A 27,471-nucleotide genomic window follows, 5' to 3' on the forward strand; every position below is an offset into this window, starting at 1 on the left:
GATGGTGGAAGTAGGTTGAGACATGAATCGTTTTAGACTGTCTGGAACCATAATCTGTGTGTGTGTGTGTGTGTGTGTGTGTGTGTGTGTGTGTGTGTGTGTGTGTGTGTGTGTGTGTGTGTGTGTGTGTGTGTGTGTGTGTGTGTGTGTGTGTGTGTGTGTGTGTGTGTGTGTGTGTGTGTGTGTGTGTGTGTGTGTGTGTGTGCGTGCGTGCGTGGACATGTACATATATATGTGTCTTCTGATCTAAGGAATTCACATTGCCTCCTGAAAGCTGGAACAGTGTGAGGTAGTAATGTATATCATACGATTCTGTATACATGCAAATTGAAGTGTTTAAACAAGGAGTCATCACATTTGCTTGGAGCAGATTTTGTGCCAGTATATTCAGACACACGTGCACATCCTTGCTGACCTGAATAGAACTTTTTTTTTAAGGAAACTGAAAAGCTGGTTCATGCACAGTTCATTTGCTCAAATGAATACTCACATGAAAAAAACGTATACCTGACTGTAGACTCTACCCACGTTCTTTTGTTGAAGAGTCAGAGGATGGGTTTTCTGGAAGATTTCATAAGCATTTATTAATCAAGTCACAGGTAGATGTTACAGCGTTGATTTCACTCCTGCAAAAGCATTGCTGATTGCGTAAGTAAGCACTAAGAGCGGGTGCCTCCGCAAGCTAGTTTCTGCTAAAAGTGAGCCCAGATGAAGATTTATTCACTGTCTTTATAGCAAAAGAGGTGATAAGTTCAAGGGCTCAACGGGTCTATGGTCAACAAGTGCTCACAAGGGTGAAGGGCCAGTTCAAGGCTATCGGTGAGGGAAGTTATTGTCAAAAAGATGTGTAGCTAATTGCAATTAGTATTATTTATGTACCGTATTTCCCGGACTATATAGTGCCACACCCACTAAATTTTAGAAGAAACAAATATTGTTCCATGTATTAGCCGCACCGGACCATAAGTTGAGCTATATACATTGTGAAATGACATATTTACACAGAAAGATTTTAATATTAGAACCTTTATTTAACCAGATAAGAAAACCCATTGAGATCAAGATCTCTTTCACAAGGGTGACCTGGCCAAGAAGTCAACAGCACATGTCACAGAGCAGTTTCAAAATAAATACATTAAGACATACATTTTAAAATACATTTTGTAAATGTTTATTTCCAAACGGTGCCTGTAACACGGCAGTAAAACGGATGATCAAACAAAACAGAAAAGTCACCGTCATAGACCCACTAGCTGCAAGAGGTAGCTCTCTAATCAGCTAAACAGACTCAATAACTCCACGGTGACGCTTTGGTGAATTTACTGAATAATTTGTGAAACCAAAACAATACAAAACGAATGCCATTGTAAGTTAATATTATTAACACAGACACTTCAAACTTGTTAGCATATTAGCTAATGCTAACAACGCTAGTTTTATTACATTACGATTAGGGATGTCCGATAATGGCTTTTTGCCGGTATCCGATATTCCGATATTGTCTTGTCTCTTAATAACCGATACTGATATCAACCGATACCGATATATACAGTCGTGGAATTAACACATTATTATGCTTAATTTGGACAACCACGTATGGTGAAGATAAGGTCCTTTTTTAAAAAAAATTAATAAAATAAAATAAGATAAATGAATTAAAAACATTTTCTTGAATAAAAAAGAAAGTAAAACAATATAAAAACAGTTACATAGAAACTAGTAATTAATGAAAATGAGTAAAATTAACTGTTAAAGGTTAACACTATTAGTGGACCAGCAGCATGCACAATCATGTGTGCTTACGGACTGTATCCCTTGCAGACTGTATTGATATATATTGATATATAATGTAGGAACCAGAATATTAATAACCGAAAGAAACAACCCTTTTGTGTGAATGAGTGTAAATGGGGGAGGGAGGGTTTTTGGGTTGGTGCACTAATTGTAAGTGTATCTTGTGTTTTTTATGTTGATTTAATAAAAATTTAAAAATTTAAAAAAACGATACCGATAATAAAAAAACGATACAGATAATTTCCCATATTCCATTTTAAAGCATTTGTCGGCCGATAATATCTCTAATTACGATAGCACGTACAAATATGCATGAAAACCCTACCATCAAACCTGTGACGTTTAGTAAGTATTTTTTGGATTTACTTCAATCAATCAATCATCAATCAATGTTTATTTATATAGCCCTAAATCACAAGTGTCTCAAAGGGCTGTACAAGCCACGACATCCTCGGTACAGAGCCCACATACGGGCAAGGAAAACTCACCCCAGTGGGACGTCAATGTGAATGACTATGAGAAACCTTGGAGAGGACCGCATATGTGGGTCACCCCCCCCCCCCCCCCCTCTAGGGGAGACCGAAAGCAATGGATGTCGAGTGAGTCTGACATAATATTGTGAAAGTCCAACACATCAGCGAAAGTCCAGTCCATAGTGGGGCCAGCAGGAACCATCCCGAGCGGAGACGTGTCAGCAGCGTAGAGATGTCCCCATCCGATGGACAGGCTAGCGGTCCACCCCGGGTTGGGAGAAGAGTAGAAAAGAAAAGAAAAGAAACGGCAGATCAACTGGTCTAAAAAGGGAGTCTATTTAAAGGCTAGAGTATACAAATGAGTTTTAAGATGAGCCTTAAATGCTTCTACTGAGGTAGCATCTCTAACTTTTACCGGGAGGGCATTCCATAGTATTGGAGCCCGAATAGAAAACGCTCTATAGCCCGCAGACTTTTTTTGGGCTCTGGGAATCACTAATAAGCCGGAGTTCTTTGAACGCAGATTTCTTGCCGGGACATATGGTACAATACAATTGGCAAGATAGGCAGGAGCTTGACCGTGTAGTATTTTATACGTAAGTAGTAAAACCTTAAAGTCGCATCTTAGGTGCACAGGAAGCCAGTGCAAGTGAGCCAGTATAGGCGTAATATGATCAAACTTTCTTGTTTTTGTCAAAAGTCTAGCAGCCGCATTTTGTACCATCTGTAATCTTTTAATGCTAGACATAGGGAGGCCCGAAAATAAAACGTTACAGTAAACGAGACGAGATGTAACGAACGCATGGATAATGATCTCAGCATCGCTTGTGGACAAAATGGAACGAATTTTAGCGATATTACGGAGATGAAAGAAGGCCGTTTTAGTAACACTCTTAATGTGTGACTCAAACGAGAGAGTTGGGTCGAAGATAATACCCAGATTCTTTACCGAGTCGCCTTGTTTAATTGTTTGGTTGTCAAATGTTAAGGTGGTATTATTAAATAGATGTCGGTGTTGAGCAGGACCGATAATCAGCATTTCCGTTTTCTTAGCGTTGAGTTGCAAAAAGTTAGCGGACATCCATTGTTTAATTTCATTAAGACACGCCTCCAGCTGACTACAATCCGGCGTGTTGGTCAGCTTTAGGGGCATGTAGAGTTGAGTGTCATCAGCATAACAGTGAAAGCTAACAACGTATTTGCGTATGATGTCACCTAGCGGCAGCATGTAAATACTAAAGAGTGCAGGGCCCAGAACCGAACCCTGGGGAACTCCGCACGTTACCTTAACATAGTCCGAGGTCACATTGTTATGGGAGACACACTGCATCCTGTCAGTAAGATAAGAGTTAAACCAAGACAAGGCTAAGTCTGACATCCCAATACGCGTTTTGATACGCTCTAATAAAATATTATGATCAACAGTATCGAAAGCGGCGCTAAGATCAAGAAGCAGCAACATAGATGACGCATCAGAATCCATCGTTAGCAATAGATCATTAGTCATTTTTGCGAGGGCTGTCTCCGTAGAGTGATTTGCCCTGAAACCGGATTGTAAAGGTTCACAGAGATTGTTAGACGCTAAGTGTTCATTTAGCTGCTGTGCGACAATTTTTTCGAGGATTTTCGAGATAAACGGAAGGTGGGACACCGGCCGGTAGTTTACCATGAGGTCAGGATCGAGGTTAGGTCTTTTGAGTAGAGGATGAATAACCGCTTTTTTGAATGCTAGGGGAACAGTGCCAGAGGAAAGTGATAAGTTTATAATATTTAACACTGATGGACCCAATAATACAAAAAGCTCCTTGATAAGTTTCCCAGGAATTGGGTCAAGTAAACATGTTGTTTGTTTTGTCCCATTTACACATTTTAACAATTCCTCCAATGTTATTTCATCAAAGAGAGAGAAACTATTTTGGAGGGCAGTGTCCGTCGTATATACAGTCGTATCTGTGTTAATAGAACCCAGTTGTAGCTGAGATGCATTGTCTTTAATCTCTTTTCTAATGACTTCAATTTTCTTATTAAAGAAATTCATAAAGTCATCTGCTGAGTGGGTGGAGCTACTGGGAGGAGTCCCTTGTTGGGTTAGCGATGCTACTGTACTAAACAAAAATGTAGGATCATTTTTGTTGAGGTGGATAAGATTTGAGTAATATTTAGCTTTAGCTGAGGTAAGCATGCGTTTATAAGTTATTAAACTATCACTCCATGCTTGATGGAAAACCTCAAGTTTAGTCACACGCCATTTGCGTTCCAGCTTTCTACATGATCATTTCTGGGCTTTAGTTTCTTCTGTAAACCATGGGGTACGCCTTTTAGGGGCCCTTTTTAGCTTTAGCGGTGCTACACTATCAATGGTGTCGCGCAGGGCGTCGTTAAAGTTGTTAATGAGGTTGTCAATAGAGCCCACATAATTTGGGAATGGTGCCATTACCGAAGGCAGTAGGTCAGTAAGAGTCGTCGTTGTGGCAGCATTAATGTTGCGGCTGCTATAGTAGTTATTATTATTATTATTAGTTTGTTGACAATGAGTCAGAACTTCGAATTTTATAAGGTAATGATCGGACATTACTTTAGTGTACGGGAGTATCGTAACTTTAGAGGTGGTGACACCCCTGACAAGCACTAGATCTATCATATTACCGTTGCGATGCGTGGGTTCATTTATTATTTGTGTTAGACCACAGCTATCAATTATAGTCTGGAGCGCCACGCATGGAGGGTCCGATGGGGTATTCATATGGATATTAAAGTCCCCCATTATGACTATATTGTCGGCGTGTGTCACTAGATCAGCAACAAACTCTGAGAATTCACTGATGAAGTCCGAATAGGGCCCAGGGGGGCGGTAGATAACAGCCAGGTGGAGAGGCAGCGGTGTGACAAACCTCATAGTGAGCACCTCAAACGAGTTATATTTATTATTTAGGTTAGGTGTAAAATTATAGTTTTCATTGTATATTAGTGCGACACCCCCTCCCCTTTTAAGACGACGGGCAACATGTGCATTGGTATAGTTAGGAGGAGATGCCTCATTTAGCGCAAAAAAATCGTCTGGTTTGAGCCAGGTCTCGGCGAGACCAACGACGTCAAGTTTGTTGTCTCTAATGACCTCATTAACTAATAACGTTTTGGAAGATAATGATCTTATGTTTAAAAAGCCCATATTATAGGTAGTGGGCTGTTTTGAGGATTGTTTGTTGAAATTATCCGAAGTAGCAATATTAATAATGTTGCGTTTATTATGCGTAGTGCACTTTAAATAGTTTCGACCATATCTAGAAATTGATACGATGGGAATTTTCAGATAGTTTGCTTGATGCTGTGATAAACTGAACGCATCATAGTTAGCCACCTCAGTACAATGTATGTCTGCCTCTGACACGGTCACAAAAGAAAAAACATTATGTGAGTTGTGTTTTATTCTAAGAGAATTGCTATGTGTTCAGGGATTATCCAGCCTGGCGCCGGCTAGTTCTAGTTTAAATGACTTCTTACCCGGACACGCCACGCTTCTTTGGTGATTAGCTTTTCCCTTTGTTGTTAGCCCCGCTCGGCATCCCCGCTTCTGCTTCCGCTCACACCGCTTACGTCGCCTCCATTGGCGGTCCCCACTAGTACTTGACTCCGCTGCTACAAAGGCCGCTCGATGTAGCCCGCGAAGTATTCCCATGCTAGCGAGGAGGTCCACCGTACATGCATCTTTCAGTCTATAACGACCCGATCCATCCACATCCAGAATTGTCTGACGGTCGTATGTGATCAAAGAGTGTTCACGCTTTGAGCCAGCCATGAAATTGACAGAAATGACGGGTGTTTTTTGCCAAATCGCTCTACACTCCCAAGAGCGTTTGCAAGCCGCTGCCTTTAGGGCGCCGCCATTTTGCCAAGTTACATTGTAAAACCTAAAAACGTTGCTTGGAGTGATGAATGACATAACCATCAATCAATCAATCAATCAAAAGTTTACTTACAGTATATAGCCCTAAATCACGAGTGTCTCAAAGGGCTGCACAAGCCACAACGACATCCTCGGCTCAGATCCCACATCAGGGCAAGAAAAAACTCAACCCAATGGGATGACAATGAGAAACCTTGGAGGGGACCGCAGATGTTGACCAATGGATTTTGCAGTATAACATTCAGAATAATTGGGACCACAAGCTGCTTTTGTGTCAACCCTAATCATTTTGCGGTGAAAGCGCATATTGCGCACCTCACCACAGTAAAGGCAGCACACGCTCAAATTGATGCTGAGGGAGGGGGAAAAAATCTACTTTTTACTGTCAAAAGGTCTCAGGTGTCAAGTTACTAAGTGCATACTGCACCATTGGCGCTTTCAATTCAAGGGCAGACTTGACACATGACACATTATTTCAAATAAAAAATAATATAAAATGTTAAAATGTCGATATAGTACTGTAGAGCATAATATAAAATATTAGTTGTTTTTAATTTTGAGAACATGTGATAGATTTGATGTGGATATGGAGGAGTGAGTGGGTGGCATATTAATACCCTGACCAAATTTTTAATTAAAGCACATTTTTATTTGTTAAATGTGTAAGAAGTGGCAGATGACTATGCAAAGTTAAAGTTAAAGTTCTTACTCATGTAACTTACAGCTAGTTCTCTTTTCAAGAAGACAAACATTTAGACAGAAAGCTTCTTCACTTTCAGTATTACAATATTCTCAGCAAGTTATATATTTGTTAGATGTATGTTTTGTTTTTAAAAGGTACCTATGATGATTTTAATCTACATTTAAAACACTCCCTTGTGGTCTAGATCAGTAATTCTCAAACTGTGGTACGCAGGCGCCATCTAGTAGTACGCCAAAGAGTCAAAACAGTGTTACTGTTCAAACTGTGTGTATTGTTCTAGTGGCCAAAGATATTAAATATACCTGTTGAATAAAACGGCCTAAGTATTCATTAACTATGCTACTGTGTTTTATTATTGGTCATTAGGATGGTACTTAGAGAGCCAAGTGTTTTCTGAGGTGGTACTTGGCGAAAAAAGTTTCAGAACATGACAACATATTTAGTAACTTTACCAGTGGCAATAGCTCGACGAAGAGGACGGTGCGTAACTGGCAACCTAGATGTGACACACTCACTGACTTTCTAATTGGTCAAACGGTGGAGGGCGGGACATCGAAATGAAAACAATAGCAAGATTTCGGGGCTGTAAATCTAATTTTGAAATAAGCATATCCCGGCTGAACTACCGTTATCAGTTATAGAGGTATTCGAAAATAACATGATTTATTAATGCCTTTTGACATATCAGGGCCATTTAATGATGACTTGACATTCAATTATTACATAGGGCTCCGTTAACAATTTGCCTTCATTAGAAAAAACAGAATGAAGGTTATGGCAAGCAAAATAACCGTTTATTTCAACTAATTTCCTAACATACGCATTGGACACACTAATCGATAGATTACTCCATTACTAAAATAATCGCTAGCTGTTGCCCTTGTGCAAGATAATAAATTTAACTTAATTCAAACATATTCTGAGCATAATGCTGGTGCCTCACAATAAGAAGGCTCTGGTTTCGATCCCCGGGTTCGGGGTCTTTCTGTGTGGAGTTTGGATGTTATCCCCGTGACTGCCTGGGTTCCCTCTGGATACTCCGGCTTCCTCCCACCTCCAAAAACATGCACCTGGGAATAGGTTACTAAATTGGCCCTAGTGTGTGAATGTGAGTGTCAATGTTTGTCTGTCTATCTGTGTTGGCCCTGTTATGAGGTGGCGACTTGTCCAGGGTGTACCCCGCCTACTGCCCGAATGGAGCTGGGATAAGCTCGAAAATTTATGGATGGATAGAACTTCCAACGGGGTTTGAACCCAGCAAGTTTGTCTTACGAAACCAGGTCATTGACTCTGTTCGCCTCAGTGGACAGTGAACATATCAGGGGTAATCTGTTATTATATTCTTATCAGTGACGTAGCAGGAAGGGGCTCGTAAAAAACATTTGCAGTCAAATTTAATGTGAAGCGTCATTTTTTGATCGCGGGGCCCTATGCACAGCGTGTGATCTGCGTATTGGGAGAGGCGGCCGTGATTGTAACTGATCTAGTAAGAATGTATGGTGTGCTATTGATCAATATGCATTTTCCTAATCACATAAAGTTATTCAAATTGAAGTTAACTTAGCCTAACATTTATCCAGCTGTCATGTGCTCCTTTCATTTTCTTCTCCAGGTGTCCCTTCAGCTCCTCGCAACTTGGTCTCTGTGGTCAACCGGACGTCGCTGCTGCTTCAGTGGCACCCCCCACGTGACATCGGCCACCGTGGAGACCTGTACTATAACGTGTTGTGCCACCGGTGTCACAGCAGTGAGCGACGGGCATGTCAGCCTTGTGATGACAGTGTGGCCTATGTTCCGGGCAAGAGGGGGTTAAAACTAACCAGGGTGGAAATCAGCAAGTTGCTTGCTCACACATCATACACCTTCGACATACAGGTATGTACCGTCATAGTCTAGTTTGAATATTTGGCCATGACTCATGTGCATGTGATTTTTTTTTTAAAGGTTAAGAAAAGGTAATATCCACATTGAAAGACAAATCACTGTTATTATTAGTATCAGCATTGAGCTTTTTCTTGCAACATGTTTGTTACGTTAATTGTATTCCTGCACAGTGCCACGGCACATGAAATGAGAGCCGTACTCAGTAAATGGTCCCCAGGCCAAGAAATATCAAGTACATCAAGCTGCAGCCGCAGACACTCTAAGTCTGTATTGTAAACTGCATTATTCAAGTTCAAGTTGCTTTATTATTGTCCACTCTAAACATGCACAAGATATATAAGAACTCAAATTACGCGTTCAGCATTGTTCAATTAAGGACACTTACTACATATGATTAACTTGTATGCTGAGCTGTTGTGTAGCTGCTAGCTCCAAGTAGCCTATAGCCTACCATGTTTACATTTTATAAATGACTTGGCTAAAATACAAGAAAATACCAACCTTGTTTCCTTATCGGAAGACATTTAGACATTAACTGACTGCCCAACTTTGCACACAAAAAAAACACGCTGGAGAACTGCACGTATCAAAACACGTATATCTGAGTGTTTAGATGCAAGCCGATATCATCCGATACTTGGTTTTTGCTGATATCAGACCAATATCAGATATCAATATTGAATCGAAACACCCCTACTCTTCAGGGCAATCTTTAATATTCCTGAACATTTTTTCTAATAACTGTCTCATAAGTTATAAATTATTATTGTAGATATATGCCAATAGCCTGGGCCGTCTTAACCTAAGGGGGGCACCAGGGCTGAGGGGATATTTGTCACAGATTGAAAAAAAAAGTAAATGATATTACTCAACAGAACAGCAACAATGCAAAAATATCATCACTTTAAAAAAATAATTTAGTTAATGAATACTTCTTCTTTGCGACGGGAGCATTCAGGTCTCTGCAAGTGTAACAGAGTGTAACTGAGTTTTTAGCTCAGTAGTCAGGACGCTAGCCTTTCACACCAGCAACCCCGGTTCGAGCCCAGTAGGAAAAAACAAGGCAGCCAAGAGAGAGAGAGAGAGGGTAAGAGAGAACATAATCACTACACGAAACAGAGCTGTCTGTGATTGACAGCTATGAGCACCAGTCATTGCATTCTGCCCTCAAAATCGGTGGTTCCTGATTGGGTGGGGGCCCCTGGGCTTCGGACCTTGTAAGCCTGTGCCTTAAGGCGGCCATGCCAATTAGTAGCCCAGATATTAATGCGTAAATATACTCAAAGCATGAGATGTTTGCGAGCTTTTCTGCACAATGTATTTATATTTACAATTATATCTGACCTGTGAATCATTACTACAGTAGAATATTGACAAAGTGTATTATTACATCTTTCATCAAGACCCAACTTTACCATTGGGCCTAAGTGCAGAATTAAAATTATCCTACCTTCTCACTGTCGCCTCATATTGGTATTGAGAAATGTGGTAGTTTAAAAAGGTCAGTGATCATAAATATCTCATATCAAAGCTACTTGAGTTTGGTGTATATTTTGATAAAATTGTAAGACACATAAGTATTATTTATTTTTACAATTATTCTCCAGGTTTGCAATAATCTCCCATATTTGCAAACAGATTTACTGTAAACCTACATTATGCTCCTGCGTCAGCCCCTCAACTTGTATTACTCTTCCTCTGGGGTGACTGCATGACTTGCAAATCTCTGCCAGAACGCTTGAGGGCAGTGTTTTACTCAGCGAACAAACTCGTCGTTCTATGTTACATTGGCAACAGAATCAATTATAGATCTGTGGTTACCTTCTTGGTTGATGTGAGGATCAAATTTATGAGGGTTTGAGGATGGTTTAAAGACACCTTGCACGCCACAGGTGCTCGATTGGGTTCATTTCTTTAGGAGACATACTTGGCCACTCCATCACCTTGTGTTATTAGCTTACCCAGCAAAGCTGGTGTGATCTTGGAGGTTTTTTTGGGTCGCTATCATGTTGGAAAACTGCTATTTACACTGACCGACATGAAGAGGGGCTCCGGTTGCATAAACTCTGAGGAAAATTATGTCATTTGCTGAACGTGCAGAAGAGAAACTGCAAAAAAAGTATCCCGTCATTCTATGACGTTAGAATCGATCCAGTACCAATACCCAGATTGGTATCGATACTATTGCTATTTATCGATATGCCCACCCCTAATCATGGGTGTTGTGTAGAACTGCTTTGCATTATACAGAGAGGTGTGCCCCTCATGTAGAGAAGAAGTAAGCCAGCCATAAACTGTACAGTCAAACATGTCTATAGAGAAAGTAAACATCAAAAGTGGCCAAAATAGACATGTGGCCACTACTGTAAATGCAGGTTGGGAGCCATTTTTAACAAGGTTTTGCGGTGGTTGAAAGAGGAAAACGATTAAATAAATAACAGCAACAACTGAGACTCAATCTATCAACACCATACATTATAGACTTAGACTTGGACAAACTTTATTGATCCACAAGGGAAATTGTTCCACACAGTAACTCAGTTACAAAGGGTGGAAAGGGTAAGGATGAAAAGGATAATGCAGGTATAAAGTAGACAAAAAAATTTATTATAGTAGCAATATAAAATATATACTGATATATTGTATTATTATATTATATTATATTTGTATATAATATATACAATATGTAAAAAATCACAATTACCATGTGCAATATTACAGTATATGTAACAGCTGCAGCAAAAAAAAAAAGGGCAGCATAAAATAGAGAGTAGATCCAGCAGAAAAAATACATTATAAACAAAGAGAGGTATCTAATATAGAAGCGGTCAGCTAATAGACAGATATAATCTATTGCTGTATGGCGAGTGATTGTAGAGCTGGATGGAGTGCGGAATTAAGGAGTTTTTGAATCGAACACTGTGGGAACAAAGCTGAAGGAGCCTGTTGGAGTATGAACTCTGCTGTCCCTCAATTGTCTGGTGGAGTGGGTGGGCAGGATTGTCCATGATGGCTAGCAGTTTGTCCAGTGTCCTCCTGTCCCTCACTGACACAAACTGCGTGCCAAAAGTTTGGCCGGCTTTCCGGATCAGTTTGTCAATCCAGTTTAAGTCCCTTTTGCTGGTGCTGCTCCCCCAACAAACCACTGCAAAGTACAGGGCACTGGCCACAACAGACTGAAACCAGATCTCCAACAGCTTGCTGCACACATTAAAGGACCTCAGCTTCCTCAGGAAAAAGAGTCTGCTCATGTCCTTCTTGTATACAGCTTTACTGTTGTCCTTCCAGTCCAGTCTGCTGTTCAAGTGGACTCCCAGGCACTTGTACTTTCCCATTACTGCCACCTCCCGGCCCTGGATGTTGATGGGCTCGACAGGGGTAATTTTCTTCTTGAAGTCGATGACCAGCTCCTTGGTCTTGTCCTCATTAAGGAGCAGGTGGTTTACCTGAGACCACTCCACAAAGTCAGCGATCAGTGTCCTGTACTCCAATTCCTGTCCCTCTCTGATACACCCGACCACAGCAGAGGCATCATAGTATTTCTGCAGGCGACAGGACCTAGAACTATTGTGAGACATTTTGATATTAGTGGCCATTATACAGAGTATTAAAAAAACGACTCCAGGATACAAAATAGGCAGCTACTGGCAGCATGAACAGCGGGCTGCTAACAAGCTTGATTGTACAAACCCCATTTCCTTATGAGTTGGGAAATTGTGTTAGATGTAAATATAAACGGAATACAATGATTTCCAAATCCTTTTCAACCCATATTCAATTGAATGCACTACAAAGACAAGATATTTGATGTTCAAACTCATAAACTTATTTTTTTTTTGCAAATAATAATTAACTTAGAATTTCATGGCTGCAACATGTGCCAAAGTAGTTGGGAAAGGGCATGTTCACCACTGTATACATGGCCTTTCCTTTTAACAACACTCAGTAAACGTTTGGGAACTGAGGAGACACATTTTTTAAGCTTCTCAGTTGGAATTCTTTCCCATTCTTGCTTGATGTACAGCTTAAGTTGTTCAACAGTCCGGGGGTCTCCGTTGTGGTATTTTAGGCTTCATAATGCGCCACACATTTTCAATGGGAGACAGGTCTGGACTACAGGCAGGCCAGTCTAGTACCCGCACTCTTTTACTATGAAGCCACGTTGATGTAACACGTAGCTTGGCATTGTCTTGCTGAAATCAGCAGGGGCGTCCATGGTAACGTTGCTTGGATGGCAACATTTGTTGCTCCAAAACCTGTATGTACCTTTCAGCATTAATGGCGCCTTCACAGATGTGTAAGTTACCCATGTCTTGGGCACTAATACACCCCCATACCATCACAGATGCTGGCTTTTCAACTTTGCGCCTATAACAATCCGGATGGTTCTTTTCCTCTTTGGTCCGGAGGACACAACGTTCACAGTTTCCAAAAACAATTTGAAATGTGGACTCGTCAGACCACAGAACACTTTTCCACTTTGTATCAGTCCATCTTAGATGAGCTCAGGCCCAGCGAAGCCGACGGCGTTTCTGGGTGTTGTTGATAAACGGTTTTCGCCCTTGCATAGGAGAGTTTTAACTTGCACTTACAGATGTAGCGACCAACTGTAGTTACTGACAGTGGGTTTCTGAAGTGTTCCTGAGCCCATGTGGGGATATCCTTTACACACTGATGTCGCTTGTTGATGCAGTACAGCTTTAGGGATCGAAGGTCACGGGCTTAGCTGCTTACGTGCAGTGATTTCTCCAGATTCTCTGAACCCTTTGATGATATTACGGACCGTAGATGGTAAAATCCCTAAATTCCTTGCAATAGCTGGTTGAGAAAGTTTTTCTTAAACTGTTCAACAATTTGCTCACGCATTTGTTGACAAAGTGGTGACCCTCGCCCCATCCTTGTTTGTGAATGACTGAGCATTTCATGGAATCTACTTTTATACCCAATCATGGCACCCACCTGTTCCCAATTTGCCTGTTCACCTGTGGGATGTTCCAAATAAGTGTTTGATGAGCATTCCTCAACTTTATCAGTATTTATTGCCACCTTTCCCAACTTCTTTGTCACGTGTTGCTGGCATCAAATTCTAAAGTTAATGATTATTTGCAACAAAAAAAATGTTTATCAGTTTGAACATCAAATATGTTGTCTTTGTAGCATATTCAACTGAAGATGGGTTGAAAATGATTTGCAAATCATTGTATTCTGTTTATATTTACATCTAACACAATATCCCAACTCATATGGAAACGGGGTTTGTAATATAAATACAAACCAACACCCACAATAATGGATATTACTGGTCGTGTATAAATGTTTCCCAAAGCATTTTGGATGATTTGTAGGGTGTCATTAGGTTGTGTAAGTGTACGTTATAATGTGGGCTTGGGAGCGCATAGGTGCTTTGTGAAAAGTTACACCCTTATACCGTATTACACTGTACTGTATTATCCAGGCAGACGAATCTTACAAAATAATACTAGTTTATGTATATGAAATGATATTTGTCTTTTTGTTTGAAAGGCAATCAATGGTGTCTCCAACAAGAGTCCTTATCCTGCCCAGCAAGTGTCAATCAACATTACAACCAATCAAGCTGGTGAGTGCAAAAACATTGTGTGCGAGTGAATGCATGTAAGTGCGACCATCTGTGGGGTGAGGTAGGGGGTGTTAATCGTACCCTGGGGCACGGTGGATTATGTGAGTGAGGGACGGCTAGTGTGGGGATAACGGAAATCGAGCTGCCACCTTTTGAATTCATAAAACATGTTCTCAGCTTGTCATCTCTTTCTCTGTTTTTTTTTTTCCTCCACACCCCCATGTTGTTCTTGCAGCTTTCATCGTGCTTTCTTTTTTTCTTTGCCTTCCTTTTGGTTCTTTTTTCTGCTTTCAACCACCGCCCCTGCCTTCCCTCCAGTCTGTGACAGTATAATTCTCACAGACTATAAAGCCAGCCAAATAACTGCACCATCAATTATTCATGGAGACACACTCAAGTGAAATCTAAATTAAAATGTTCCTTTGCTGATGGGAAATACTTAATTTACCAAATTTACTGCAATCATTCACTCATTCCTACTCAATATCTGATCCATTGTGTGCAAACCTCTCTCATTGCATAAAACTTGTATTATTCAACATAAATGTTCTGTTTTAGCTCACTGGGAATAAGAGTATAGAATAATGCACTGTTTCTAGAGCATAGCCAAGGGGAAGTATTTAAAAGTGAAACGACCCACAATATAAAGAACATTGCAAAATACCAGATGTAAACATACTCATGAAGGCCTTTTTTGATGACAAATTAAAATGAGAAGTTTTCATTTTCACTAATAGTTGTACCATCTTAAATGATGCTTTGAAAAATGGAGAAAGTAACATTTATTGTCAGAAATTAATTTGTAACACATTTTGACTTCCAGGTTGAACTGACTATATTATAACAACTTTTAAAATATAAATAAAATGATAACTAAGTGAAACATTCAGAAATAAGAAATACAATAACCAAAAAATGCCATAAGTATTGCAGCAAAACCAGCAATATTATAGAACAGAGACTGTGCAAAAAATAAAACAGACTTGCTTGTGTTGTTGAGGCTCACAATTCATGAATGCACCCTACTCGCTGTGACCGTGATTGGTGCATAATGAGGAAGTACTGTGTTTTTGTTGTTGTCATGCCAGCATTGATATGCCTTGTTGGGGTGCTAATGTCGACAGTCATCTAAAAAGTGTGTCAGACTCGGTATGCATCTGTCAGGACGCATTACGTACAACACATTACTTGCACTCTGCAAAAAAGCTGACATGATGTAAGATAAAAACTAGATTTTAAGAAAGAAATACTAAAAACTAGTGAAATTATCTGTCCATGCAGCTAATTCGGTTAAGAATTCTGTATCTAGAAATTAGCGAGACTGTTCAAGATAGAAATAAATACTTTATTCTGAGCAATTTTCAACTTGCACTTCCTAATTAAGCATCCTCGGGATGTTGCAGAATCTTTAAAGAAGATTTTCTATGTGGGGAAAACCAAAATATTTTATTTGAAAACTTATTTTCTCAATTGTATTATTTTTAAACTGACTGGACAAAATGTAATTATCCATACTAAAATGTATGTTATGCTGTAAAGTCAATGATTGAAAATAATTACATAGCTCTTAAACCTACGGAAATTTCTAGAAATTAAATTTGAAATGTTGTCAAGTGGCTAATAATTTAAGGTGCACAATATTTCCGTCAAGCACTTGTTGCAGGTCACTGAGTCTGCATTCATTTAGCACTGAAATTGTGCATGGATAGCTTCTTCTTTTTATACTGTGGTTACTACCATTGACTTTGCCCAGTATGACATTATCGAACGGAGTTTTTGTAACCATCCCTACTGCTATGAGTGTAGATCAGATTTGTCCAAACTTTATATTACGAGAACAACTGAAAGTTGTGGGGGGAGCACTTTGACTAGTATTTAGAGATGTTCCAATCCCAATTGGATCGGGGGCCGATATTTGCCTTTTTTAACTGATCAGCGATCTTTACCACAGCTGTGTTCCAGTGTTTACATGGCTAAATATTTTACTAACCTGAAATATTCCTTCAAAAGGGATGCACACTTAAGGAGACACAATTTAATTTCCATATTCATTGTTACACACATGCAGGACTTGCTTGATTTCCAGGAGGGTGCATGTCTTGCCAGAACACAGGCTCAAATATGAGAGCATGCTACGGAAAAAGCATTGTCATTGTGCGAAGCCGCTTCTTATATACTAATCCTCACCACCATGGTGGTGTCTTCTACATACCATTATCACTGGAGGACTAGAGAAAAATAAATGGCTAAGCATGTTACAAACACACACAGAGCAGGACGACACAAGAAGCTAACCGATAAAGCTTCAATGTAAAGTAGGGGCGATCAATCCAGGCGTCGATACTCTCGATACCTTGTATAGTTTCAGTATATAAACAATACTAAAGTGATTAGATTGATATTTTTTCTTTTTCTTGTTCTTGATATTACAAATTAATTTTTGTTGGTTTTGGTTTTTGTTTACAAACTCAGGAGTACGTCTCTGGATACAAGAAAGCTTTGAGGTCAAAACCCAAATAATTTAAATAGGAGCTAGAAGTAGTTTTTAATTTTTTAATGTAATTGTGCACTTGCCATTTTATTTTGTTAAAAAAATTGGATGTATCATTCAATACTACAAATTGAATACATCATTTGATTTATAACTATAAAAGCAATTTAATAAAATAAGCTTTATAAAAAAGAGTTATTGTGTTTACTTTAGTTACTTGCTACTGTATAAAACATTTTAGTTGTATAATCTATTGTCAAAGTTTTGAATCTGAGGCCAAAAATGTTGATTGAGACACCCCTAATAGTAAAAAACACTGCATGACAGTTTTGCATTGTTGTTACAGTACATAGCAAATAGTTGCAAAATTTGCAAGCTTGGTAAAAACGTATATATCTTATGGGTCCAGGACACAACCACTAACCAAACCCATTAAAGGCCTGATTTACTAAGATCTAAATACCACGCGGTAAACAGCATGTGCAGTCTATAAAATAGTGTGTACTAATATTAGTAGGCGTGTTGTGTGAAATATACTAAAACTGCATGTGCAATTGTTAAGGGGTGCAGACCACCTTATTTAAATGAGGATGTTGCATGTACTATACACGTGATCATTTACTGCACATTCATGTTATCATGCTCCTACTTGTGGCGTGATGCTGTTTTAAAACATGCAGGAGACATGAACCACTTTTTTGGGCATTTTTAGAAGCAGTCCTGCATGCCTTCCACAATGACACCACTTTTATGTTTTTTTACTGCTTAAGCTAAGCTAATTTGTGAGACGCTACACATAACTCTTAAATAAGTTTTTTTTTTCATATAAAAATATTTTAATAATATACTTTATATTAGGGTTGTGCGGTATACCGGTATTAGTATTGTACCGCGATACTAATGAATCATATTCGGTACTATACCGCCTCTAAAATGTACCGGGCCCCCCTGCGCCCCTGTCGTCACGTCGTGTCATTGCTGGTTTACGAGCAGACGAGCATGTTCGGTAGCGCACAATCACGGCGTACTTACAAGCAGACACAGTCTGTAGACAGAAAAGGGAGAACGGGCGCATTTTGGCTTAAAAACTAACAATAAAGGTGAAGTTGTAACACTGAAACGCCCTCAGGAAGAGGTGCTTTAAGACATGGCTAGCTAGCTAGTGGCAAAAGTCCAGCCCCAGTCGGCAGTGTTTTAGCTACTTCTAAATCACTAATCCTCGCCTCCATGGCGACAAATAAAGTATGTTTCTTACAAGTATCATCCCTGCAGGACGAGGAATAGCTAAACATGCTTCACTACACACCGTAGCTCACCGGCACACAATGTAAACAAACGGCATGTAATGATACCAAGTACAGGAGCGAAACTAGTTGATACTACTATGATTACGTCGATATTTTTTGGCATCACAACATCTTCTTTCATTTAAAAAAAAATATTATTATGTTTATAAACTCAGGTAATATTTCCCTGAAACATGAGGACTTTGAATATGACCAATGTATGATCCTGTAACTACTTGGTATCGGATTGATACCCAAATTTGTGGTATCAGCCAAAACTAATGTAAAGCATCCAAACATCAGAAGAATAAATGATTATAAAATGTTAACAGAGGTGTAGAAAGAACATGTTAAAGGAGAAAGTAAGCAGATATTAACAGTAAATGAACAAGTAGATTAATAATTAATTTTCTACCTCTTGTCCTTAATAATTTTGACAAAAAAACAGATTGGAAAATGACCCAATATGTTACTGCATATGTCAGCAGACTAAATTAGGAGCCTTTGTTTGCTTACTTACTAATAAAAAACAAGTTGTCTAGTATGTTCACTATTTCATTTAAGGACAAACTTGCAATAAGAAACACACCGTAAGATTTTTTTGTCAAAATAAAGCCAATAATGCAATTGTTTGTGGTCCTCTTTATTTAGAAAAGTATCGAAAAGTATCGAAATCATTTTGGTACCGGTACCAAAATATTGGTATCGGGACAACACTAATATATATTGTATGGGAAAAAAACAAACATTAAAAGATACTAAAGGACACCAAAACGCATCAATGGAATTTGTTTTATTCAGCCCCGTAAGTCCTTTAGCTGCTATAAAATTATGTTTCTGAATAGACAATATGTCTAATAATTTTTTATTTCTGACCGTCCAAAATGTTGACACACACAAGTAGGGCGGAGGATTTTCAGCTGTCCATCGTCCGTCTATGCAGCGCGAGCACTGATCCTGCAGCCGTGTCCTGACTCGTGCTGAATGAAACGCAAAATAGTGCTGGCAAAATGGTGATGATTGCGTGTGCTAAATAATTACTTTTGCATTTTCTACTCCCCATTTTGATGATCAGCATATATTCTGCATGCTAATGAAGACAGAGACGTAAAAATGGATTGCACGCCTTATTCTGCTTGCTCCACTTCTCCACTTTGCACATGTTTAATAGTGTTGGATAGTAGTAAGCTACATAAGCTATGTAGCTTAATTATTAGGGGTATGGGGAAAAATCGATTCGAATTCGAATCGCGATTCTCACGTTGTGCGATTCAGAATCTATTCTCATTTTTAAAAAATCGATTTAAAAAAAAAAAAATTTATAAAATGTTTTTTAAAATATATTTTATTTATTTTTTTAAGTTAATCAATCCAACAAAACAATACACAGCAATACCATAACAATGCAATCCAATTCCAAAACCAAACCCGACCCAGCAACACTCAGAACAGCAATAAACAGAGCAATTGAGAGGAGACACAACACGACACAGAACAAACCAAAAGTAGTGAAACAAAAATTAATATTATCAACAACAGTATCAATATTAGTTACAATTTCAACATAGCAGTGATTAAAAATCCCTCATTGACATTTCCCAGTAGCTTGACGGTAGCTTCACTAGTTTAACAAGTTGCAATTCTTGTAGCTTAGCTATTTTCAGACCCATGTAGCGAGGCAGCGTACATCAAAGCTACAAGCTACTACAAAGAGAGAACTGGAGCGCAAATCCAAGGGGAGGTGATTAAAAATACGGAAAATATCCATGATGACTGGTTGGCTTACTATGATCAGTTGGTTAACGGACTGGCCAATCAGAGGCAAGATAGGGCGGGTCATCACACCAGGAAGGAGAATCACAACAGACACGCACATGCGACGTGACAATGTAAACAGAGAGAATATTCAAGCGGACTATTAAAAATCAAAAGAAGCCTAGTTGAAAATGACAGAGGGATTCTCTCCCTCTGATTTTTCTTTTAATGATAAAGACGACGTCCAGGAAACCCACAATTTGGATAAAACAACGGCCATTCATTTTAGTTGTTTACTTTGTAAGCCCAAATCAAAACTGCTCTCGACATCTAAGACATCTAAGATGAGTTGAGTTCATGGAAGGTTTTACTGCACATACCTTCAACTGTTCCCAAACAACACACAAGTTATTGTTTTTATGTGAAGATATAGATAGATGTTGTTTTTATTTACTGTAGACAGAGAAAATGAATAACATTATAGTGGTGGGCCAAAGAAAAGGCAAACTAAAATAAATACATACGTTTACGGACCCCCAGAGGTAGTTGTAGGGTGTCCTCTGCTAATTGACATAGTTAATAGTAAAGGACCTTCATTGGGTCCATTTTATCAGTAGCTTGCCCATCACTATTAATAGATCAGCTTTGCGTGCGCTATGCAGTTTGCACGTGTTTTAGTACACGTAAACCTTTAGTACAGGAGTCCCCAAACTTTTTGACTCGGGGGCCGCACTGCTTTAAAAACATTTGGCCGGGGGCCGGGCTGTGTGTGTGTGTGTGTGTGAGTGTATGTATGTGTATATATATATATACGTATATATATATATATATGTTCGAGTCATACCAAAGACTATAAAAATGGACCCATTGCCTACCTGCTTGGCACTCAGCATCAACGGTTGGAATTGGGGGTTAAATCACCAAAATGATTCCTGGGCGCAGCAACCGCTGTTGCTTACTGCAGGGTGATGGGTCAAATGCAGAGGATAATCTCACCACACCTAGTGTGTGTGTGACAATCATTGGTACTTTAACTTTATATATATATATATATATATATATATATATATATATATATATATATATATATATATATATATATATATATATATATATATATTCCTCACGCACTAATTGATTAAAGGACTGCGCACCTGCCGCATGCTTGCTCGACACTGCGGCGTGAGCGCGATGATGTCACGTTATAGATGGGAAAATGCATTTTTAGACAATACAATTTGCCTGAGCGGCTAGGACAGGGATCGGGAACCTTTTTGGCTGAGAGAGCCATGAAAGGCAAATATTTTAAAATGTATTTCCGTCAGAGCCATATAATATTTTTTAACACTGAATACAACTAAATGCGTGCATTTTTAATTAAGACCAACATTTTAGAGTACAATAAGTCTTTTATTCTTTTTAAAACATTGTTATTCTGAAGCTAACCAATAATAAATAAAATACTTCTTACCATTAATGCGACTTCTTGATTATGTGCGGTAGAAAATGGATGGATGGATTAAAATGCATGAGAATGTTTTATATTTTGAACGTTATTTTTAACACCGTGATTACCAGCGGAATTATTCATTACTTATCGTGTTAAGCAATGTCAGCTAAGATTTATCTGGGAGCCAGATGCAGTCATCAAAAGAGCCACATCTGGTTCGAGAGCCATAGGTTCCCTACCCCTGGGCTAGGAGACCCCGAGAGTAACAAGCGGTAGAAAATAGATTAGAAAGGAAGAATAAAACATTTAAAATTTGAGACTTCCCGTGGGCCGAATTTTGGACGCTAACAGGCCGTAATCAGTATATATAGTTTGGGGACCACTGATCTAAACTTTACCGCTGCCAGCTATTTTTTTTCTATATACGTTTATTGTCATATTTTCAGAATATGTTTTTTTCTGTTTTGGGCCAAATGAACACAAAAGAAAACAATCAGAAGTGTCTTTATTTTTTATTTTTAATGCCATGATTTTAATAGTCCGGCCCGCATGTGCACAGATTTATCCCTCATTGGGGCTCCTGAGCTCAAATGAGTTGGACACCCCTGATGTACCGTATTACGGTATATGTAACAGCTGCAGCCAAAAAAAGGGTAGCATAAAATACAGTAGATCCAGCAGAAAATAGACATTATAAAAAAAGAGAGGTAGCTGACATAGAAGTAAATAAATAAAAAAACTTAAGACTTCCCGCGGGCCGGATTTTGGACGCTAGCGGGCCGCATTCGTTTGGGGACCCCTGCTTTAGTATATCAAGCCATAAATACTGTTTTATTTCTAGAATAAGCCACGGGCCGAAATAAAACATAAATTGAATTATTTTTAGTCAGAATGATTAGTATATCTTAATATGCGTTCTTGTAATCTAACAATCATTGTGCATCATACACGCATGCAACCTGGTCCAGGTCCATACATTTATCTTCTCATTCATTCACCTCTCCTATGGTTGCTTCCAAGTAATGTCGACATGAGATGAAAACAATCTCATAAAGACCCAAGGTGCCAAACCATAAATCATTTCTAAAAACGGTGTGTAAAAATGCATCAGAGGCATATTTCTTGCTGCTCCATTCATAAATGACAAGCACTATGAATTTGTTTTCTGTCATGTCTGTTCATGTTTTTGTTTTGGCCATGTGTTTGTTTTTTGGACTCTTTTTAGTTCCTGGTTGCACTTCCTTGTTTGGTTTGGTTTCCATGGTCACCCATTAGTTTTCACCTGTCATGTCACGCACCTGTTTCACGTTTTGAGTCACGCACCTGTTGTTAATCATGTCTGTTATTTAAGTCTTTCTTTCAGTTCACTCGTTCTGCGTTCATTGTCTTTGTCACATCGGTTCATGTCCCTTGCTGAACAAGTAAGTTTTCATAGTCCACGTCATAGCTTCTGCTCAGTAGCAGCTTCATTTGTGTTTTTGGCACGCTTGCCTTTTTGCTTTATTGTTTGCTTTTTTGATGGTAGTTTGAGTGATTTATGTTGAATAAATCCAAGCTCACCTTCACGCTGTCGTCCGGAGCCGTTTTTTGCATTGGAAGAACAACCCCGCAGCCAGCTGCGACCCACCCACGTGACAGTTTTCATGAAGGGGAAGCATTTTTCTTCATAGGGTGTAAATGATTATCCTTGCATATTTGCATAATTTTTGCCATACGATGCTAACTGTGAGCACGTTTTATGTGTGTGTGTGTATTTCAACAGCTCCTTCGGTGGTTCCCATAATGCACCAAGTGAGCTCAACAAGACGCAGTTTCTCGCTGTCATGGCCGCCGCCTGAACATCCTAATGGTATAATCCTTGACTATGAGATACGATACTATGATCAGGTACAGTTGGATGATTAATGTGTGTTTGTGAGTGCTTTTTTCTTTGTAGAATTCACTGCCTGTAATCTATCCGAGTCAATACAACAGGCAAATCAATAAGAGCTACATCTATTATTTAGACAGTTGGCGCAGCGGTTTTAGCTCATATTAACTCACTGAAGTAAATAACAATTTGATCATTGTGTAATACAGATTTTAACATTTTACTATAAACACTGAAACATATGTGTCTTATTGTGTGATTCCATCCAACTGTCTCATTGTGGTAATCTAGCCAGAGTCTCAAAAATCAATAGAGCAATTTTAAATCTGTGGTATCAAAATGTGGAACTTTCAGCCCCCAAACACTGGTAATAGCACTGTCTTCCCTTGTTTACTGCGGCTAATTCAGGCCTGACATGGATTTCCATAAAGTAGGATTATTAAAGTGTTTATGACCTTCTAAATTATGTTGTTTTTCTTACATAATTAGAGCCCTCGAAAAATTAAATAACACACATGCAGTCGTGTTCAAAAGTCTACATACACTTGTAAAGGACATAATGTCATGGCTGTCTTGAGTTTCCAATCATTTCTACAACTCTTATTTTTTTGTGATAGAGTGATTGGAGCACATTCTTGTTGGTCACCAAAAACATTCATGAAGTTTGGTTCTTTTATGAATTTATTATGGGTCTACTGAAAATGTGACCAAATATGCTGGGTCAAAAGTATACATACAGCAATGTTAATATTTGGTTACATGTCCCATGGCAAGTTTCACTGCAATAAGGCGCTTTTGGTAGCCATCCACAAGTTTCTGGCAAGCTTCTGGTTGAATTTTTGACCACTCCTCTTGACAAAATTGGTGCAGTTCAGCTAAATTTGTTGGTTTTCTGACATGGACTCGTTTCTTCAGCATTGTCCACACATTTAAAGTCAGGACTTTGGGAAGACCATTCTAAAACCTTAATTCGAGCCTGATTTAGCCATTCTTTTACCACTTTTGACATGTGTTTGGGGTCATTGTCCTGTTGGAACACCCAACTGCGCCCAAGACCCAACCTCTGGGCTGATGGTTTTAGGTTGTCCTGAAGAATTTGGAGGTAATCCTCCTTTTTCCTTTTTCATTGTCCCATTTACTCTCTGTAAAGCACCAGTTCCATTGGCAGCAAAACAGGCCCACAGCATAATACTACCACCACCATGCTTGACGGTAGGCCTGGTGTTCCTGGGATTAAAGGCCTCACCTCTTCTCCTCAAACCTATTGCTGGGTATTGTGGCCAAACAGCTAAATTTTTGTTTCATCTGACCACAGAACTTTCCTCCAGAAGGTCTTATCTTTGTCCATGTGATGTCAGATGAAACAAAAACGTACACATATAGTCACCCAAAATAGCAGCTTTGAGTGTTTCATTGTAGAACACAGTACTCACTGGTGGCCCCACAGGATCCTCCAAGTGTCAAAGCTAAGGTCGTCTGCGGCCACTACAACACGGCCATGACGTGAAAATACTTTGTCAAATCCTGGGTAATTCCTCTAAATTAGAACAGGGTTTCCATAAGTTGGAACCACGGGCGTGTGTTGTTTTGCAAAATATCAAGTCAACTTTCAAGTTGCAGCTATGATCATTAGCCGGGTTGTTAGCATTCCTTTTTTTTTTTTTAGCATTGCGGGTCTGTTCTCATTCATGGAGAGCTGCATTATTGATGTTGAAGATGAAATGAATCCTTGAATCAATGGAGTTAATATTCACTTCGGGTTTGCCAGACAGCCACAGATAGCTAATAGTGGTCTTGTTAGCGTGAAGTTTTGTGCAGAGTCACATCAAGTTTTACCACGTCCTGCTGCTTTTTGATGACACTTTTGTTAAAGTCTCACCACTGTGGAGCTTTGCTATTGCTGAGGCAGCCATTGAAGATGAAGTGCGTCAAAAAGTTGTTCTGCCAAAAGTTGGTCGACTTGAATGTCACGGTGAAGATACATATGCCAAAATCCAGTTCAGTTTCAGTGTATTTCGAACATGCATACGATACAATGTAATGCATCACACATTTCCAGTTGTTTCATTACAGCACGTCCGAAAACGGGTAGGAAGAAGCAGAGCTTATTTAATCCTACCCCTTTTCATACCATAGCAATTGTATCCAATTTTCTTGTTCTCTGTAACATGAAAGTAAACAAATAAATAATAAATAAATAATATACCATAGTAAGCAAACAAATATTAAATACATAAATAATCTTTGTCTCGGCAGCACGGTGGACAGGGGTTAGTGCATGTGCCTCACAATACAAAGGTCCTGAGTAGTCATGAGTTCAATCCGGGGCTCGGGATCTTTCTGTGTGGAGTTTGCATGTTCTCCCCGTGACTGCGTGGGTTCCCTCCGGGTACTCCGGCTTCCTCCCACCGCCAAAAACATGCACCTGGGGATAGGTTGATTGGCAACACTAAATTGGCCCTAGTGTGTGAATGTGAGTGTGAATGTTGTCTGTCTATCTGTGTTGGCCCTGCGATGAGGTGGCGACTTGTCCAAGGTGTACCCCGCCTTCCGCCCGAATGCAGCTGAGATAGGCTCCAGCACCCCCCGCGACCCCAAAAGGGACAAGCGGTAGAACATGGATGGATGGATAATCTTTCTCATTAAAAAAAAAAAAGGTTCAAGATGTTCATGATAATTCTTGTTCTGTGTACTTTGTAAACACTTGTAGTTTGAACAGTCTCTTAAACTGAATCATATTGGTGCTTTGTGTGATTTCTTTGGTTAATCCATTTCATAATTGAATTCCACATACTGATATACTAAAGGTTTTAAGTGTTGTACGAGCATACATATGTTTTAAATTTGATTTTCCTCTAAGGTTATATTTTTCCTCTTTTGTTGACAGGAATTGTTGTACATTCTTGGGTAGCAGGTTATAGTTTACTTTGTACATAATTTTTGCTGCTTGCAAATGCACCAAGTCGTTAAATTTCAGTATTTGTGATTCAACAAACAAAGGGTTTATATGTTCTCTGAATCCAACATTATGTATTATTCTAACTGATCTTTTTTGTAACACCGTTAGTGAATGAAGCGCACATTTGTAGTTATTTCCCCATATTTCTACACTAACTCAGATATGGTAACACTAGTGAGCAGTAAAGAATATGAAGTGATTTTTGGTCTAGAACATGTGTAGCTTTATTCATTATAAACGTGTTTCTTGCTACTTTATGTTGTATATTTTTTACATGAGATTTCCAATTCATCATCTATTATTACACACAAAAATGTGTTTTATTTTACCCTTTCTATATGTACTCTGTCTATTCGTATTTGTGTTTGATATTCTCTTCTACTGTTACCAAATAGCATTATTTTAGTTTTACTGAGATTTAAATACAGTCTGTTTTTGTCAAACCATATCTTTAATTTGTTCATTTCTTCTGTTATTTGTATTAGCTTCTGTGTGTTCTCTCCTGAACAAAGTGCCGTTGTATCATTTGCAAATAATACTAACTTTAAGTCCTTTGTAACTTTACAAATGTCCTTTATATAGAGATTGAACAATTTTGGCCCGAGTATTGATCCCTGAGTTACGCCACAAAACATTTTCAGCTCTGTGGAAGCGTGTTCGCCTATCTTCACGTATTGCTTCCTGTTGGTTAAGTAGCTTCTTACCCCGTTCAAGACCAACCCTCTGATTCCATACTTTTCTAATGTGTTTATTAAGATGCTGTGATTAATTGTGTCCAATGCTTTTGTTAAATCCATAAACACTGCAGCAGCACATTGTTTTACTATCTATTGCATTTGTGATCTCTTCCGTTATTTCGATGAATGCCATTGATTAGCTGCTATGTTGTTAGCATTGCCACTTTTAATCTGGAAACTGAAGTTCTGCTTGGTGACTTTCTTTATGGATTGCCACAACATAATACTGTAATAGAAAATCAGACAAATTGTCATGGCTCAGGTGAGTGTTGCTAACCCTGACTCCAAAGATGCAGAGAACAGCAAGCGGAATGCAGGTGAAAGTAAATATTTAATGACAACTCATAAATGCACCAGAAACATAGGGAACGCTATGCAGGAACACAGTTAAACAGACCACAAGCACCCGAAACAGACTACAAAGTAACCATCAATATGCCATATACAGTAGATGATATATAGCAGCCTGATTGGCAACCAGGAGTAGGTGTGTCTAGAGTGCTAATCAGAGACAGGTGAGAGATGCAGCACTCAGGACAGAGGTGCAGTGACAAGAAATAGAAACC

At 39.1% G+C, this 27,471-nt stretch overlaps 1 protein-coding gene across 1 annotated transcript in view; it reads left to right on the forward strand.

Annotated features, from left to right (window-relative positions):
* LOC133635234 (ephrin type-B receptor 1-like) overlaps positions 1 to 27,471 on the forward strand; it is a 242,736-nt gene that overhangs the window by 144,993 nt on the left and 70,272 nt on the right. The window contains exons 7-9 of the mRNA XM_062028178.1: positions 8,487 to 8,749; positions 14,282 to 14,357; positions 23,102 to 23,226. Of these exons, the coding sequence (XP_061884162.1) occupies positions 8,487 to 8,749; positions 14,282 to 14,357; positions 23,102 to 23,226 (464 nt within the window). The remainder of the gene's footprint in view (positions 1 to 8,486; positions 8,750 to 14,281; positions 14,358 to 23,101; positions 23,227 to 27,471) is intronic.

This window comes from Entelurus aequoreus, linkage group LG19 (genome assembly GCF_033978785.1).
Source record: "Entelurus aequoreus isolate RoL-2023_Sb linkage group LG19, RoL_Eaeq_v1.1, whole genome shotgun sequence".
Lineage (NCBI taxonomy): Eukaryota > Metazoa > Chordata > Actinopteri > Syngnathiformes > Syngnathidae > Entelurus > Entelurus aequoreus.